This window comes from Lathyrus oleraceus, chromosome 4 (assembly GCF_024323335.1).
Source record: "Lathyrus oleraceus cultivar Zhongwan6 chromosome 4, CAAS_Psat_ZW6_1.0, whole genome shotgun sequence".
Classification (NCBI taxonomy): Eukaryota; Viridiplantae; Streptophyta; class Magnoliopsida; order Fabales; family Fabaceae; genus Lathyrus; species Lathyrus oleraceus.
This window is the reverse complement of record NC_066582.1, coordinates 268,995,185-269,012,966: the sequence shown is the minus strand read 5'-3', so window position 1 is coordinate 269,012,966 and position 17,782 is coordinate 268,995,185. Positions and strand designations below refer to the sequence as shown.

At 35.9% G+C, this 17,782-nt stretch overlaps 1 protein-coding gene across 1 annotated transcript; it reads left to right on the top strand.

The window, feature by feature from the left end:
• Positions 1 to 2,310: 2,310 nt before the first annotated feature.
• On the top strand, positions 2,311 to 16,151 carry LOC127137012 (protein ENHANCED DISEASE RESISTANCE 2-like). The gene is made up of 12 exons (XM_051063510.1): positions 2,311 to 2,384; positions 13,125 to 13,302; positions 13,472 to 13,546; positions 13,666 to 13,719; positions 13,820 to 13,885; positions 13,988 to 14,037; positions 14,189 to 14,295; positions 14,408 to 14,454; positions 14,544 to 14,644; positions 15,604 to 15,699; positions 15,812 to 15,876; positions 15,961 to 16,151. Exons 1-12 carry the CDS (start codon positions 2,311 to 2,313, stop codon positions 16,044 to 16,046), a joined length of 999 nt encoding a protein of 332 aa, XP_050919467.1. The 3' UTR covers positions 16,047 to 16,151.
• Positions 16,152 to 17,782: the final 1,631 nt, after the last annotated feature.

Here is a 17,782-nt window from a genome sequence, read left to right as displayed (position 1 = left end):
TAAATTTGATTGTAATTGCTTCAACTACTATTAATTTGTACCATTGAAAATCCTCTACATTTCATGAATTAAATTACTTCGTCCCATGTTTGTATTTCATTTTTTGAGCCCATGAAAATTCACTTTTGTCATTTCCACAGCGTAACTTGAATCCTCTACATTTCATGAATTAAATTCCTTCATCATCTCTTTTTTCCATCATGTTTTTGTGCAATTTGTGTTGTTGGTATGAATTAGAGAGTGAGTTGACTAATCTTATTGTGATTGATCAAGCTCTTGATATCAATCAAGAACCAAGACTATTCATCTAGAAACTTGAGAGAACCCATTGTATGTTATTCATTCACCAAAATTGAATTACTTGACTAACACCTTGTAATTTCAGTTGTTGGTTGAGATTATCTGGCACTATTCATCATCTTCATCCTTAGTCTTTTTCCCTTTGATTGTGGACCTTCCTCTAAAGATGAGTGTTGACGGAGACTAGTGGTACACTAGGATATCTAGTGTTTTTATGTGAAGCTGGTTGTGTGTAACGGGGAGGGTATCGTTTCTTGAATGCAATTTGCTATTGATTTGTTATCTATCAAGAATAGAGTTTATAATATACTCCAAGGAAGACTTTGGCAAGATAGTATCAATGGTATGTAGGAAAATTTGGAAGTTTTCCTTCTTTGGTGGCGTTGAAGAAAGATTGCTCGCAGACAAATTTGGAAGTTGTCCAATATACGCTAAGTTAATGGAAATCTCTTAGAAAAGAAATCGGTGGGATCAGGGGGATCACCACACACAAATACTTGGATCAAGTTATTATGGATATCGAGGTTATTAGATAAGGATCTTGAGGGATTTTGTTTTTGTTAGCAGTTTAGTGCCTGCATCAATATGGGGAATTATCGTGTGATAGTTTGTTGTAATCAAAATATTGTAATCAAACTTATCATAAAATAGTGGAATACCTTCATTAGGTTCCGATGGAATCATTCATTAAAGAGTGCAGTAGGAAAATTAAGGATGAACACCGAGGTACTATATATCTCTGTGGATCTTTTCCTTTTCCATTTCTATTTTATTTTGCAAGCATCCATTCATATTTACTATTGAATTATTGTTTAATTCCATTGATTGTATGCCATATAGGTTAAACCGTGCTTATAGTGATTTAATGTATAAGCTTAGGTTTGTTGTGTATCAATCTTATGGAATCATCATGAAGCCAATTATGTTTTGTTAAGAACATCTAAGTAAAGTGTTTTTAAATCTCTTTGTCTAAAGCGAATTTGATTGTCTTGTAAGCGACTTGCACACTAGAAACAATCAACCTCATGGTAACCTCGCGCATTATTTCATGTGGCTTGATTCATTGAGATGCTTCCAAGCTCTCTTATTTTTGTGTTTTGCTTCTGGCTTTTTAAAATCTATGATTTCGCTTATGGGACCTAAAATGTTTTTGAAATTGTCTTAAGGGGAAATGGTATATTCAACCCCCCTCTAGACCTTTTTATATCCATTGTCACCCAATAGTTGCTTCATATATACTTCCTCTTCAAGATCACCATGTAAAAATGAATTTTTGATGTCAAGTTGATGAAGAGCCAATGTTGAATGGTTGCAATGGCAAGAAGAAGTCTAGTTGGTTCCATCTTAGCTACAGGCAAGAAATTATCATTATAATCCAACCCAAATATCTGAGTGTATCCTTTGGCTACCAAGCGAGCTTTAAATCAATCAATCTTACCATATTGACCAACCTTCACTGTACAAAGCCAGTGAAAACCTACCAAAGATTTCCCATGGGGAAGAGGAACCAATTCCCAGGTACCACTTCTTTGAACAACACACATCTCATCAATCATTTCTTCCTCCCTCCAAGATGAGATAATGCTTCACCTGGAACTTTAGGAATAGAAACGGAAGACAAAGAAGACAGGCAAGTATAATTCAAAGGGGAAATATGATGATAATGTAAATCAATATAATATTGAGAAGATTTTGTGTTTGACGTATACCTTTTCGAAAGTTAATCGAATGATCAAACTCAGGTTGCAGGATCATATTTGGTGATGGTGGGGGCGTCGGAGGAGATTTCTCAATGACCTCAGAGACAAGTACAACCCCAGGGACACGTATAACCTCAAGGACAGGTACAACAAACTTTGGGTGATGATACTGATATGTTTGAAGTGGTCGAGAAATGAGGGGGGGATCAACCGTAGGAATATCTAGTGGGTCAGGATCTATAGACTGATGGGTAACAATGGTAGACATGACATTAATAACTTCCGGAAAGGTGTGGGAGTACTTTCCTGAATGGGTTCTAGAGTTAAATGGCTGAAGTTGAAATATGGAATAGACACAAAGAAGGTAACATCGACCGATATGAGGTATCATTATAGAGTAGGTGAATAACAACGATAACCTTTTTGGGATTGATGACAACAAAAAAAACACACTTGAGTGATCGAGATGATAGTTTATCAAGTCCAAAAGAGAGATTGTGAATAAAACATGTAGACCTTAAGACACAAGGAGTAATTGGATGAAATGGGGAATGGGGAAAAAGAATTGAGTGAGGTATTTTATCGTTAAGGACAGATAAGGGCATGTGGTTTATAAGGTAGCATGTCATTAAAATAATATCCCCCCAGAACTGGAGCAAAATGTTACCATTGAGAAGTAGGGTCCGAGTGGTTTCTACGAGATGCATATTTTTGCGTTTGACTATCTTGATTTATTGAGGTGTATGAAGGCAAGATGTTTGGTGGAGTACACCATTGCTGGACATAAAAGTTTGAAATTGTTGGGATAAGTATTCACAAGTATTATCACTTCTTAAGGTACGAGTAGACACACCAAACTATGTTTTTATTTCTTTATAAAATTGTTCGAAAATAGAAAACAATTTAGATCTATTTTTCATTAAAAATAACCATGTGCAACGTGAAAAATCATCAATAAAGGTGACAAAATACATAGATTCAAGAGTAGAGACAATACGTGAGGGACCCCAAACATCAAAGTGAACTAAAGCAAAAGGGAACAAAACTTATTTATTGAATCGATTAGGAAATTGACTATGAGTGTGTTTCCCTAATTGACACGAGTCACAATGTAAATTAGTTACCTTTGATAAACTTGACACCAACTTCTATAGTTTGGGAAGACCGGGATGACCTTACTGAGCATGGATAGTGAGTGGATAATCTTTGGATGAGTATGTCTTAGATGACACTGAGATGTAATAAAGGCCTTGAGACTCACATCCAACACCAATCGTCCAACCCGAACTCCGATCTTGCAGGGTAACATTAATGTTAGTGAATGTGATAATGCAATCAAGAGAATGAGTTAAACTACTGATTGAGTAGGAGTATCTTTCTCAACATAAAACCCTCAATCTTAACCCGGGGCAGGGTAGTCGTCAGTTAGTTGGACTAGGCATTTAAACTTCAAAAAGAGGAGTGTCCTATTTGAGGATCAACCATACCATATCCCTCACGAGAGGTCGGAAATCACAAATCTGTAACGGTTGTCCCTTACCAACAGAGACACGAGGCAGTCAACCCCTTTAAATCAAGCGAACAAATGTCACACGATTTGTTCCATCAAAAAATCAGGAAATCAAAAAGAAAAAGAAAGAAAGTCCGCTAAGTCGAAAACTTGAAAACAAGTGACTTAGGAAAAAATTAGGGCATCCATATGGATTGCAAATCTGAATCAATCTAGCAAAAGTAGGGAATTAAAAAACGAGGAAGCAGAAAGAAGAGCCAAGAGAAAATCCTCAGCAAGAACAAATTTGTGTGGCCACAAACCAAACATGGGGAGGGTGAATGTAACTCCGAAAACCTTATAGGTTCCCTCTACCACTCCAAATACCTTTTGGAATAAGAATGCTTGTATCGAACTAGATGAACGTAGGACTAGAGAATATCAAGGAGAATGGGTGGGTTGGAATAGGTTTCGAGCCATAAATCCTTTTTTCTCAAACTGTGAACTAGACCATGTTACAACCTTCAAAATACCTAATTGAAGCGGGGTTTATTTCGAAAGCGTACTACATTCAGTAAATTATGTTAAACTGACTCCTAAATGATTTGCTTATCATTTGTGTTGGTATCGATATGGGACTCTCATTAGTCATTCATTCACTATATGTCATAATTCCAATGAACATAATTGAGTTTCAAAACTAGCATGAACATAAAATTAGATTTATTATTCTGAAATGAACAACTCTTACTTGTGAGTAAGCTTTTGACATCAAACAAGTTTCTACAGTTAACATGAATGAAGGAGCTTGATTATACCAAAAGTGAAGAATACCTAAGACTTTTTTTTAGCAGGGGCAAGCCACTTCGATTGGTCACATCAAAGTGCAAAATGCCTGAGAGTTCCATTGAGCAAGGGCAAGCCACTTCAGTTGATCACATCGAAAAGAAGAATGTTTGAAGACTCCATTGAGCAGAAAGACAAGTCACTTTAAGATTCAGTCAATTTGGGGCAGTCACGTAGAGAAACCTCTACAAGATTCAGTCTATCTTAAGTAATCACGTCGAGAAATCTCTTCAAGATTCAGTTAATCTGGGGAAGTCACGTCGAGATATCTCTACATGATTCAGTCTATCTGAGGTGGTCACGTCGAGATTCGACAAATCTCTCTGAAGATCAGTTAGTCAAGGGCATTCCCTCAAAGGTCATCTAGTCAGAGGAAAAGTCACTTCAAGGCTCGTACTGGGGCAGGCCATCCCACGAGCATAAGAAGTCAATCTCTCTAAGACGGTTAATCAGAGGTGTATAGTTCCAAGACATTGGGGCAAGTCAGATCGAGATAATCTATGACAAAATTTCTTCATTACTTGTGACTGAGGAAATCCATGCAGATACCCAATAGACTAGGGCAAGACTTTTCAAAGAGAGGAATTTCCTTTCCATGCTTTCAAAATCTTCTCAAATCAAGCATGGGGCATCAAAAGATCCAGCTTAAGTTCACTCTCCAGCAGTATAAGGACGTCGGGAAGTCATGTTAGACACATTCCTTAACCTTTCAACAGGAAGCCTTGTCACCAAGCGAATCTCTCTCAGTGTTCATACCACACCATATCCAAAACTAGGGCATCCATAGACCCTCAGGCCAATTGCATAAACTTGTCATGCATAATTCATATCATTCCATCCATGCACATCATCCAGCATAGCATGAAGTTATCTAACAAGAAAGAAGCAAGCCCAAAAATGTCTTGGCACATTCTCGAGCCCAATTATGTTGGCACCTTTCCAAAGCCCATTCCCACTGGCATTGTAAAAATAAATCAATTTTGTTTGGATCCTTGTAAAATTCCTAGTTGGCATCCCCGACAGGATCTTTCAGTCATTCCTCTTTACTTGCTCTTCGTAAGCCCCTTGCCTTCTGCATGGAGAAGATTTCATTGAGATAACTTTCTTTCTTGAGTTTATTTTGGTGCTTTGTGCATGGAATCACGTTTCCCCCTCGTTGCTTTTTGCACGAGAATTGCTTGTCTCTGTCAAGACTTTGCCTTTTGATTTGTTTTGAAATACCCAATATAGGTTTGGTGAATCCCGGGAAGGGTAGCCATGTTTCGAAAACTTCATCCCCTCCGTTGTGCCTGTGGGACACCTTGAGGTTTTCGTGCTTACAGCAAAATGCCCAATTGACATAGCCTTCCAAAGCCCAGTTCCTTCCTAGAAACCTCTTTCAAAGTCCAGTTCTTGTCTAGAAAACCTCTTTCAAAGCTCAGCTCCTGTCTAGAAAACCTATTTCAAAATCCAACTCATGTCTGACAAACCTTTTTCAAAGCCTAGTCCTTGTCTGGAAAACCTCCTTTCAATCCCAATTTCGTTGGCACCCCCTTCTTCAAAGCCCAACTCGTTTGGCATCCCTCAATTCCAAGAAGCCTGTTAGATATATCGTTAGTGTCTATCACTCTTTTTTTAATACTCGTATGTACTGATATCCCTTCGCTCGATAATGTCTATCATTTTTTTTCAATACTCGTCAATATTGATATCCCTTTTCTCCAACACTCGTATGATATCACTTTTTTCAATACCCGTCAATATTGATAACTCACTTATGTCTATCTTTTTTCAATACTCATTCGTATTGGTCACCAATCTTAGAGTTGATATTTGCTTCCACTTTATCCCGACCCCATAGTTGATGACAATTGTCGTATCTCCAACCTCAAAGTTGATACATATTTTGCTATCCATTACCTGAGAGTTGATGTCAGTTCTTACTCCAACCTCAGAGTTGTTGACAATATTTTTATACCCAACCTCGGAGTTGATGTCCATCTTTCCCCAACCTCAGAGTTAACAATAATCATATATACCTAGCCTCAGAGTTGTTGCCACTTTCTTACTTCCAGCCTCAGAGTTGTTGTCCATTTCTTATTTCCAGCCCTAAAGTTATTGCACCTTCCTTATTTCCGACCTCATAGTTGTTATCCCTATTCTTATTTCTGACCTCAGAGTTATTGTATGTTTCTCATTCCCAACCCCAAAGTTATTGTCCCTCTCTTATTCTCAACCTCACTGTTGATGTCTATCGGCCTTATGTCCAGCCTTAGAGTTGATGTCTATCGATCTCATGTCTAACCTTAGGGTCGTTATATCTTACCTTCAACCTTATAGTTAATATCATTATGCATATCCAACCTTCGAGTTGATGCTTATCTTTTCAATCCCAACCTCAGGGTTGATAATCTGTTTTTCCCAGCCTCGGAGTTGTTGTTTCTTATTCCTGCTTCCAACCTCAGAGTTGATGTCATCATTTTTTCCCAACCTCAGAGTTGATGTTTACTATTTTACTTCCAACCTTAGAATTGATGTCCAGCCATAGAGTTAAGTGTCTACTTTTTTCCAACTTTAGATTTGGTGTATTTTTTCTTATCCCCTAGCCCCAGAGTTGATTTCTATCAAACCTCAGAGTTGACGCCTAACATTTTATTCCTGACCTCAGAGTTGACGTTTATCCTGTTATACCCAACCTCAGAGTTGATATTGTCTCACCCCCAACCTCAGAGTTGATATTTACTTTTCATCCCAACCTCAGAGTTAATGCCCACATTTTCAATCTCAACCTTAGAGTTGATGTCTATCTAGCTTACCCCCAACCTCAGAGTTGACACCGACCATTTGTGTCTCCAACCTCAAAGTTGATGCCTACCTTTTCTGTACCCAACCTCAGGTTCGATCTTTATCTTCTATATGTCCAACCTCGGAGTTGATGCATATCCTTTTTTCTAGCCTCAGAGTTGATGCTTTTCTTCTTTGCCTCAGCCTCAGAGTTGATGTTTATCCTTTTTGCCCTAGCCTCAGAGTTGTTGTCTATATTTCCTTGCCCCAACCTCAGAGTTGACGCGTGTTCTGTATCCAACCTCAGATTTGATACCTATATGTTACTATCAACCTCAAAGTTGATAATTCGTTTTACCTCCAGCCTCAGAGTTGTCGTTTACCCCTTTTGCTATCACCATCCTCAAAGTTGCCATCTATCCTTTTTCTATCTTCAGCCTCAGAGTTGTCATTTATCCCTTTCGTATTTATACCCTCCGAGTTTATATATATCTTGGTGTCCCCAACCTTGAAGTTGACGTTTACTTCTTACCCCAACTTCAGAGTTGTTGTTTGTCAATCTCAGCCTCAGAGTTGATGTCTATCACTTTATCCCTAACCCCAAAGTTGATGTACTACCTATCCCGTTGTGTCAGACTTCAGAGTTGATACCGATCACTTGTGCTTCAGCCTCAGAGTTGATGTCTACCTTTTCTAACCATTACATTAATGCATTCCCAGCGGGCAATTTTTTTTGGATATTCTGGTATTTAATCCTCTCCTACCTTGAATGCCTGAAAGCCATTGTCATTCGTACATTCAGGTTCAAGATGATTAAATAGGGGCAATTGTCATACCCCAAAATTTGCCATACCTTTTTCTATTTTTATTTGGCTTACGTTAAAATCATATGCATACATGGTTCTCAATTGATTTAATTGGGTCATGCATTTAACATACCATTCATCATATTTTGCATAACACAATCATTAGGTCAAAATTCATTAATAGCGGATGTAATCGGTTTAATCGGATTTTCGAGACAAGTATTATTTGGTAATTATTCTGGTTTGTCTCTCGTATCACTGGTGGTGTGGAACATCTCTTTATTTGAGATTCATGGTTGTTAGAGGGAGTGATATATTTGTTATTTGATTCGATTGCTTGAGTTTAAGGAAGAAACCCAAAGTTGGAAATTCAAAGAATACTTCATTCATTCATGGAAATTCATGGTACAATGCTTATTACTTAAGATATAAGTTGAAAAAATGGATTACAAGGAAAGAGGCATCAACTTGGTAAAGTTGACTTTTTGGTCAATTGTTGACTTTTTTTGTCAACTGTTGATTTTCGGTCAACTTTTGATCACTGACTCGAGTTTGACCCCTAAATTTTCCTAGACCTACCCTATAATCATTTAATCAAAAGAATCATCATTTTTCATCAATAATCAAGAATTTCATGGTTATGTTAGATGTTACATGATGAAAGTTTCCAACAATTTTTCCTTCCATGAAACTTCATCCCCATGACTTTATCTTCACTTTTCGATGTCTCCTCGAGCCCATTCTTCCACCCCAATTCTCAATTTGCTGCAAAGAAGAAGATACACCAAATTGATCATAAATATCATGGATTGAAATCATCAAAAATTCATGAGGAAAATTCTGCACTTGGAAAATTCTGCACTTAGAAAATTATGTTTTCATCTTCCATGAAGCCTCATTCTCATGGCTTTATCTTCACTTTCTGATGCCGCCTCGAGCCATTATTCCACCATAATGCTCACTTTATTGCAAAGAAGAAGATACAACAAATTGATCATCAATATCATGGATTGAAATCATCCAAAATTCATCAAAAAGTCATGAGAAAAATTATGGACTTAGAAAAATTATGCACTTGGAAAATTTTGCATTATGACAATTGATTTTTCAATATTTTCCAACTTTGTTTCAAGCCATATTGTCGCATCTCGAAAAATACGATTCCTCGCGATGGTCGCGGAAAAAATTTATGTTCGAACAGAGTCGCCGCCGAACTTTATTTATCCGAATGAAGGAATAGGAAAATATCGATAAAACCTTTAAAAAATGGAATAATGGTCGTCGCAACCATATTCGGGTTCGGGAGTCGATTACGCAAGGGGAAGGTATTAGCATCCCTCACGTCCGTTGTACTCAATGGGAACCTCTCAATTCTAATTTGCGATTTGAGTGTTAATTTATGTTTGTTTGTTATCTTTAGGTTATAAAATATATTGAAAATAGAAATGGATGAGAACCTCAGAAAGGGAAAAGGGGAGGTTTTTTATTAGTGTGCTCGCCAAGATCTCGCAATCTCGTGCCTACGTATCCTTATGGTGCAATAAGGAAGTCAGAGCATTCGTAGTTCGGAGAACTACGATTGGTTGGTGTCTTTTATCGAACAGCTGTTTAGATCGCGTTCTAAAGGCTAAACATTGGCTTGTCTACTCTCGGAGGAGGCTTAAGCATTAGTTTGTTGTGCGCATCAGAAAGGATTAAATAGTGTTCTTTTTTAAAAGAGTTTTTATCACACAAGGGTGACAAATTGGATTAATATGTTTGACGTTTTGTTTGGTTGAGATGTGTTTTGTTGGATGACGATTACTCGGATAATCGAGTAAGACAACTCGTATCCTAATAATCGGGAAAAGGAATAGAAGACTCTAGACCGCTTTCTATTTCATCTGAGTATTTATGAAAATAAGGTTGTATATGGTTGACGTATTTTAGAATGAACGACAAGCACTTGAATGACTGAGTAAAATAACTCATATCCAAGCATTTGAGAAGAGGAGTTGAAAGCTCAAAACCATCTTTTTTTTCGTATAGTTCGTTAAGAAAATGATTTGATTAAGTTGTATGTTTATGGAGAAAATGACAATTATTCAACTGACCGAGTAAGAGAACTCGTATTCAACCAATTGAGGAGAGAAGTTGAAAACTCAAAGTCAACTCCCTTTTCATTTAGCTTAATGTGAAAATAATTTGATTTAATTGGGGTTTGGAAGTTTATAGAGGAACGACAATTATTTGACTAACCAAGTAAGAGAACTTGTATTCAAATAGTCGTGGAGAAAAAATTGAAGACTCAAAGTTATCTCCCTTTTGGTTTCTTATTATGAAAGGATTTGATTTATTTGTTCTCAAGTGGATTAGAAATGATGATTATTCGACTAACTGAGTAAAAGCATTCGTATTCAAATAGTCGAGGAGAGGAGTTGAAAACTCAAAACCATCTCCTTTTTCATTCCTAAATGAAATAGTATTTAATTGGGATTAAGTATTTTAATAAAGAATACTCGATGTTGGATCGAGGTTTCGAATTTATATTTTATGAATGAATTGAATTTATTTAGTGAGCAGTTCATCTAATCGATTAATTAAAATCGAATAGGTCTCATTGTAAGAAATCCCAAGAGTAAGCCATGTGAGGTTGATGGTGATGCTTTAAAAGCGGTCGACTTACAAAGGTGTTTGAAAATGGGCTCGACTCTGAATCGAGAAATATGTGATTTATTTTTAAATAATTTAATATAGCAATTAGAGTGATTATGGGATAAGGGTCAATATGAAAATATAACTCAAATCACGGTTCAAACGAACGTAGGAATTGCACAAGTGAATTTAATCAAGCATATTTAAGATAACATCTCAAACAAATTCTACAAATTGAAGCAATGATTAATTTTAAATTTATAAGTAAAGCATTTAAAATAAAAGTTGAGTAAATAAAATAAAAATATTATTATTTTTTATAGCAATAATATTCTAATATGTATTTTATATGTATATATAAGATATGAAATAAAATAAATAAATGAATAAGCAAAAAATAAAAAGGAAAATGGGCTTAAAGTGAGAAGCCCAAATTTGGGCGCACTACTGAATAATGTGGGGGGGTTTTATTGGCAAAAAAATGTCTTTGGGCCCAATTCGGAGGCCCAAAATCAAAGGGAGAGACGCTGAGCCCGGTCAACTTTGTTGACTTCCAACAAATGCTATTGACCGTCAGATCCATAGATCTGACTTGGTCAAGCGAAAGGGTGAAATATGATGGCAATGCACGGTAAGGAACTGTGGGGGAGTCCATACTGGATTGCCTGGTTGACCAAGGTCAACCCAGGCATGGCCTTCTAGGAGGAAGCCACTTGGCGCACATGCGCCCACTCCCAACGACCATTTAAAAATGGAAATGGAAGAGAAATAATCCATTTGCTCATTTTCTTTCTCTCTCTTCACTCAAAACCTCCTCTCACGCTCTGCAATCTCCGTCCCACGCCACGACCAACACCTACCGGAGAAGACGGTGGCGGCCGGCCAACCGTGGCGGCGCCGCCTTCTTCTCCGGCAACCCCCACTCCAAAACCTAAATTTCCAAACACAAACCCCACCTATTTTCGGTCGGAGAATCCAAATCTGGCCTCCCTTTCCCCTAAATCCGCCTTGTCACACCCCAATTTTGACCCTGAATCGCTGATTCAATACATTCATCATAGCTATTGCATGTCTACATAGCATACCATGCATTCCATACCCCATAGTGCCTAAAATATCAGTCGAAATAATTTTGAGATTTACAGACAAACTGGTTGAATCAATTATCAAATGTGTGTCAAAACAGCGGGCGAAAAATTTTCAAGATAGATCTTGCAGACGTCAATTTTATTAATCTACGGATCACGTAGTTTAACCTGGCGTGCTCGTTTTAATTTTCGACTACTTTTTCAGTTGCATTTCGGTTAGTCTGAGCCTTTTAATCGGCCAAAATTTATTTCAAAATTGGTTCAAACTTTGTATATTTCCGAGAAGTTTATTTTGTACTGATCATTTTGGTGCATTCAGTTTTCTTTTTCTAACATTTTTGCACTTGATTTTTTTAAATTTATTTTAATCCTTTTTATGTTTTTTTTCCAAAATATAAAAAATATTAAATAGAAGTAAATAAGCACTCTTTTTTATCCACTGAAAATATATATACTGTTTTTTTATTTACTATTAATTTATTTCTTTAGTTTTATTACTGTTATATTTTACTATTAACATGTCACTTTATTTTAATATTAATTAGTAATTAGTAATGTTATGTCTTTGTATTATTACCTTATCATTTTTTAAGTAAAATTTTAATAATAAGAAAAGAAAGGGTAAATTGGATTTTTAGCAAAACCTAAGGTTACAGTATAAAAGAGAATGTTGTGCAAAGAAATGAAACGGATCCATAACATACACAGCCGCCACTCCCATTGTCTCTCTTTCTCGTGGACAGATCATACACCACCTTCAATACTCACATCACTGATCACACTTGTAAAAACCACTTCATTACAACCTCATCCTGCTAGCTATTTTTCTCCAACCTTTCTTCACACCTTCATGTTCATAAGAAACTCACAAACAAAAACCTTCACAACTCCACATTCTTCTTCCATATAAGAACCATAAATATTCACTCTTCTCCTTCACTATACACAAACATAACACACTCCCTTACCTCATAATAAATCTCTTATTCAGTCTTATCTCTTTTTTTTTACTTTAATATTATGTATTTTAATTTGTTCACTACGCCAAAAATGACTTTTAACAGCGCGTCTTAGACAGCGCTTTTAAAAGAAAGCGCTGTCTAAGGTTAAAATTAAAATAAAACACGGAAAATGTTCCAAAAAAATAATGAAAGCGCTGTCTAAGGGGGGGTCTTAGACAGCGCTTTCTAAAAGCGCTGTCTAAGACCCCCCCTTAGACAGCGCTTTTAGAAAGCGCTTTTAAATATAGACCTTAGTCAGCGCTTTTGATAAAGCGCTGTCTAAAGTCTTTAAATTAAAAAAAAAATAAAACCAAAAGCGCTGTCTAAGGGGGGGTTTAGAAAGCGCTTTCGAAAAGCGTTGTCTAAGGCATACCTTAGAAAGCGCTTTCCACAAAAGCGCTGTCTAAGGTCTAATTAAAATAAAATTTCAGACTCCATTTCAATTTTCGTTCTCTGTTCTTTTGTTTTCCCTCCTGCGAACGTTGAAACCCTATCAGCGAAAACCATAACAGCGAACACGAATACACTTCCATTTTTCGGTTTCAATCATTGGAAGGATGGTTATACCTTATACGCTGTAACCGTTTTGGACTTCAGTTTTCGCGTAAGCGTTACTTCGTTCTCGATCATCACCTTCTTCGTAGCTTCAAATCCGTTCCCAATTCCGACGATCAGGTTCATCGCTTTTTTTTTTCAATTTCTTTTCGCCGATTATTTTATCAATTGAATCGGTTCGGTTGATAACGAAGTTAGAAATGTTACTGTATTGAGTTTGTTAGATTAGATTCTGTGAAACTGAAACTGAAACTGAAACGGAAACGGAAACGGAAACTTTCTTTTTCAGGATCCTGTTAGAAGTGCTATTATGGATTCGTGTATTCGTGTAATGGATAATGGAAGGGAGAGTATTAACAGAAAAGTATATGCTTACTTTAATCTTTCATTTTTTTCATTTTTGTTTTTTATAATAATTATTATTGGTTTTTGTGTTCAAATGGTTGCAGGCTTAATGTTTGTTTATCTGCGTGAATTTTTTAGGTGTTTTTCATTTTCACACTATATAACACTTCGAATCATAATGATCGATTAAAGGTGAGGTGACTATTAGAGTATTAGGTTTACATTGAAATATAGGTTGTTGTTAATTTGAAATTATGTTTCAATTTGGAATTACAAAACATGAGTGTTGTAGTTAGGAGCGAGCCGTCCTGAAGAAGCAGCGAGATGGATTCAATGCTTTCATGAAGCGTCTTTGAAGGTATATATGTTTATATAGTTTATGCATGAGCTGAGGCTTTTTTTTAGCTTGTGGTGGAACTGTTTGAATGATGGATGAAGCTATTGTTGTTAATATGTGCAGGGTGCCCCAGAAGATATAGGATGTTCCAAGAGGAAATGGCAGTCTTATAGGTATTTTTTATCTTTCCTTTAAATGATTTTTACTGCAACAAAAAGTTTTATGTTGACTGAGTTAATAAGCATTTGAAGCTGTCTTGAGCTATATTTTTTTGTTGTATTTGTTGCATGATCTTTTGTTTCTTTTTTGGTGCGATGCTTACAGCTTAAGTGGATCTTCCAGTAGAAATCACCAAAATTCTATAGACTGGACACTCTCTTCTTCTGATGTTATTGCCCCATCACCTTGGACAATCTTTGGCTGCCAAAATGGTAAAAAATTATTTCACAATTGCTGTTTTTTTATTCAAAAATAGTTTTTGTAAGTTCACATGATCAAAACCTAGCTAACACTTGCACTAATGTTTTTATGGGTGTAACGAAGGTTTACGACTATTCAAGGAAGCAAAAGATAGGGATTCTGGTGGGAAGGTTGGCAAAGTTTCTTTTCAGTAAAAGGTTGTTTATATTTAATTTAAAATGGAAACGACTAATTCTTGAATACCCTGTCCAATCTCCAGAAACGAGATGATCATCCCGCAATAATGGCTGTTGGTGTGGTAGATGGAACTTCAGAAGCCATTTTCCAGACTCTTATGGCACTTGGTCCTTCAAGATCCGAGTAAGTCCATTAACTGGATGTAGTCTTGCTCAATGGCACTGCTAGATTAACAAGCAAATGTTATTTTATGTCTTGGGATAATTTCATTTCTTTTATTATTGACGCGGGCTTTTAGTGTGTTATGTTACGGGGGGAGTTGGCTTTGCATATTGTAACTTTTTCTAACAGCAAATGTTAGTACGGAAGTTGAACCTCTGCCCTCCTTTTCACTCCAAGTCCAATGCTTTTGTCCATTCCCTGAAACCAACCCATCCATCTTATAACCCCTTGAGATGGTCAGAGTTACAATGTCACCGTATATTATATCTATGCAATTTTACTATATTATTTTTTTATGGGTAAATGATTATATTCCTGTACAAGAGATTGTTGGAAGTGTAAGAGCAAAACAAACTAAACCAAAGCTCTGAAGAAATGAAAATAATCCGAATAAACCTTACAGTCTTCTTATGCTCTATCTTGGAAAGCCATTGGCAAACGGTGTCCTTGCATTCCATCTAAGAACACCATTAGCCCATCATCATTTGCATAAAATAAAAGGACAGCATAATCGAACATCACCCAAGTTCCCTTCTCAGTTTAGTCCCCCCAAAATCTGCCGAATGATATGTCTAATAAAAAAGCTCTGGATTATATTAACAAGTCTACCATCAACCAAAACCAACATCAAGATCCTGTGGAACTTTTAACTGGACATTGATAAATGATCTTTTACTTTATGGTCAACAATCTTGCCCATAAACCAAGGTAAACATGAGTGCTTTGTTTGAAATAATAATGTGTAGGAATCTGGTATGTATACTTTTACATTTAACATTTCAATTAACTGCAAAGAGAAAGTTTAGTCATATATAGGTTATGTTATAGCAATGGATAGGTAAGCAGAACAATCATGCTGAAATTCTATAAACCATGGTTTTCAAGTGTTTTTTGCCTTGTTACAAACTCTTGGTTTGCAGATGGGATTTCTGTTTTTCCAAGGGGAGTGTAGTTGAGCACCTAGATGGTCACACCGACATTATTCACAAGCAGCTATATAGTGATTGGTTGCCTTGGTAAGACCCAATCCTTTAATGCTTATCATGTACCACCTAGTGTTTTGAGGTAGTACCTACTGGTATTTTTCTGGTAATAATTTTATTAGTTTCATATCATATTTTTTTACAGGGGAATGAAAGGAAGAGATCTGTTGCTGCGGCGTTATTGGAGGAGAGAAGATGATGGAACCTATGGTAGCAACAAATTGTAGAACAATGCATTTGTAAATACACTCTTATTCTGAATGGAAGTAACTAATTTGGTTTTCCTTGACACAGTTATTCTTTACCATTCCGTGTTTCACAAAAAGTGTCCTCACCAGAAAGGCTATGTCCGTGCCTGCCTTAAAAGTAATGTATGCTGAAACTGTAGAAATAGTAAACATTTTTATTTCCTTCTATTAGCTGGTCTCATACTACCTAGAAAATAAATTTAATACTATTGCAATCATGATGTTGCTGCTTTCATTCATTTTCATTCTGAACTTTAAGATTAGTTTGCCAATTCTTGAATCATTTTCCTTCACTTAATCGCTATTGTCATCATATTATCCAATTTATCTATATTTCAGGATTTCCAAATTATGTATTTGACATATATAAAATGTGATAATTGTCTGTCAAAATCTGGTTGAAAACAGGTAGAAATTCTGGTTTATAAACCTGGAAAAAATGTGGTTTAAAACAAAAGCTTCAAAAAATTTCGTATACCTTAGACAGCGCTTTTGTAAAAAGCGCTGTCTAAGGGGGGGATTAGAAAGCGCTTTAGGCAAAAGCGCTGTCTAAGGGGGGGGGGGGGGGGGGGGGGGGGGGGGGGGGGGGGCTTAGACAGCGCTTTTTGAAAAGCGTTGTCTAAGGTATACCTAAAAAAATTAAAATAGGAGGGTCTTAGAAAGCGCTTTTGGCCAAAGCGCTGTCTAAGGGGGTGGGGCTTAGACAGCGCTTTTCAAAAGCGCTGTCTAAGATATACCTAAAAAATTTAAAATAAGAGGGTTCTATAAAGCACTTTTGGTCAAAGCGCTGTCTAGGGGGGGGGGGGGGGGGGCTTAGACAGCGCTTTTAAGATTTAAAAAAGCGCTATCTAAACCTTTAGCAGCGGAGGTTTAGACAGCGCTTTAAAGCGCTGTCTAAGGATAAAAAAAAGCGCTGTCTAAGGTCTTGTTTGTTGTAGTGGTTGGATATACATTATTTGCTTTTGTCTTGAAATTCTAATATTTTACTTGCTTTTGTTACTCATTATCTCTTTATTTTTATATATTCTTACGTTTCCATTTTTAATATATTTTATTTTTTTAGTTCTATATACCATATTAATACTCTTTTTTTTTTTTAGTTTTATAATAAACTAATTACTTTTAGTATTACAGATACTACATTCAGTTTTATACTACTAGTTTAGTTTAATATATATATTTGATGTTACTGTTTATATTTTAATATGTACCTACTTTATATAAGTTTAATATATGTACATGCCGTGCCGTTTCATTTTCGTTGTTTATACTAGTTAAAGTTTAATATATATACTATTATTTTTTTTAGCTTTAATATATACTTCTATTATTTTTTTTAGCTTTAATATATACTTCTACTATTTTTTTTTAGTTTAGATATATTGTAGTTAATATATACTTATATTTGTTTAGTTATAATCTTTTTTCAGTTATATGTCACTTCTTTTTTTAGTTTTATATATATTTATAGTGTGTTAATATTTGTTTTCATATTTTGTTTTTTAACTCTATTTCGATTATATAGTAATGCAAATTTATTATAGACAACATTTGTGTCTGTTGTGTTAGTTTTCTGTTTTTTTTTCAATTACTTTGAGTTAATATAAAATTTGTGCTACTGCTATAATAATATTTTGGTTGTCGTTGTCTTTTATTGTATTGCGATCTCGAAGTTAAAATTCAATTTGACTATCGAAAATCGTTTAGATGCATAAATTTTAATGCTCAACTTCTTGTAGAGTGACTCATATAGGAGTCCACTTTAAGTTAGCTTAGAGCTAAATTCAGTTGCTTTTTCGATTTCGGTTTATTCCAGTCCCTCGGCTTACTCTTGGGCCTTCTTACAATGAGCTTTTAAGCAATACCAA

Coding starts and splice junctions, on each gene's coding strand:
- LOC127137012 (XM_051063510.1), top strand. CDS start 2,311: ATGGGTTCTAGAGTTAAATGGCTGAAGTTGAAATATGGAATAGACACA. Junction 14,038..14,188: donor AGGAAATGGCAGTCTTATAG/GTATTTTTTATC, acceptor CGATGCTTACAG/CTTAAGTGGATCTTCCAGTA. Junction 14,455..14,543: donor ATAGGGATTCTGGTGGGAAG/GTTGGCAAAGTT, acceptor TCCAATCTCCAG/AAACGAGATGATCATCCCGC.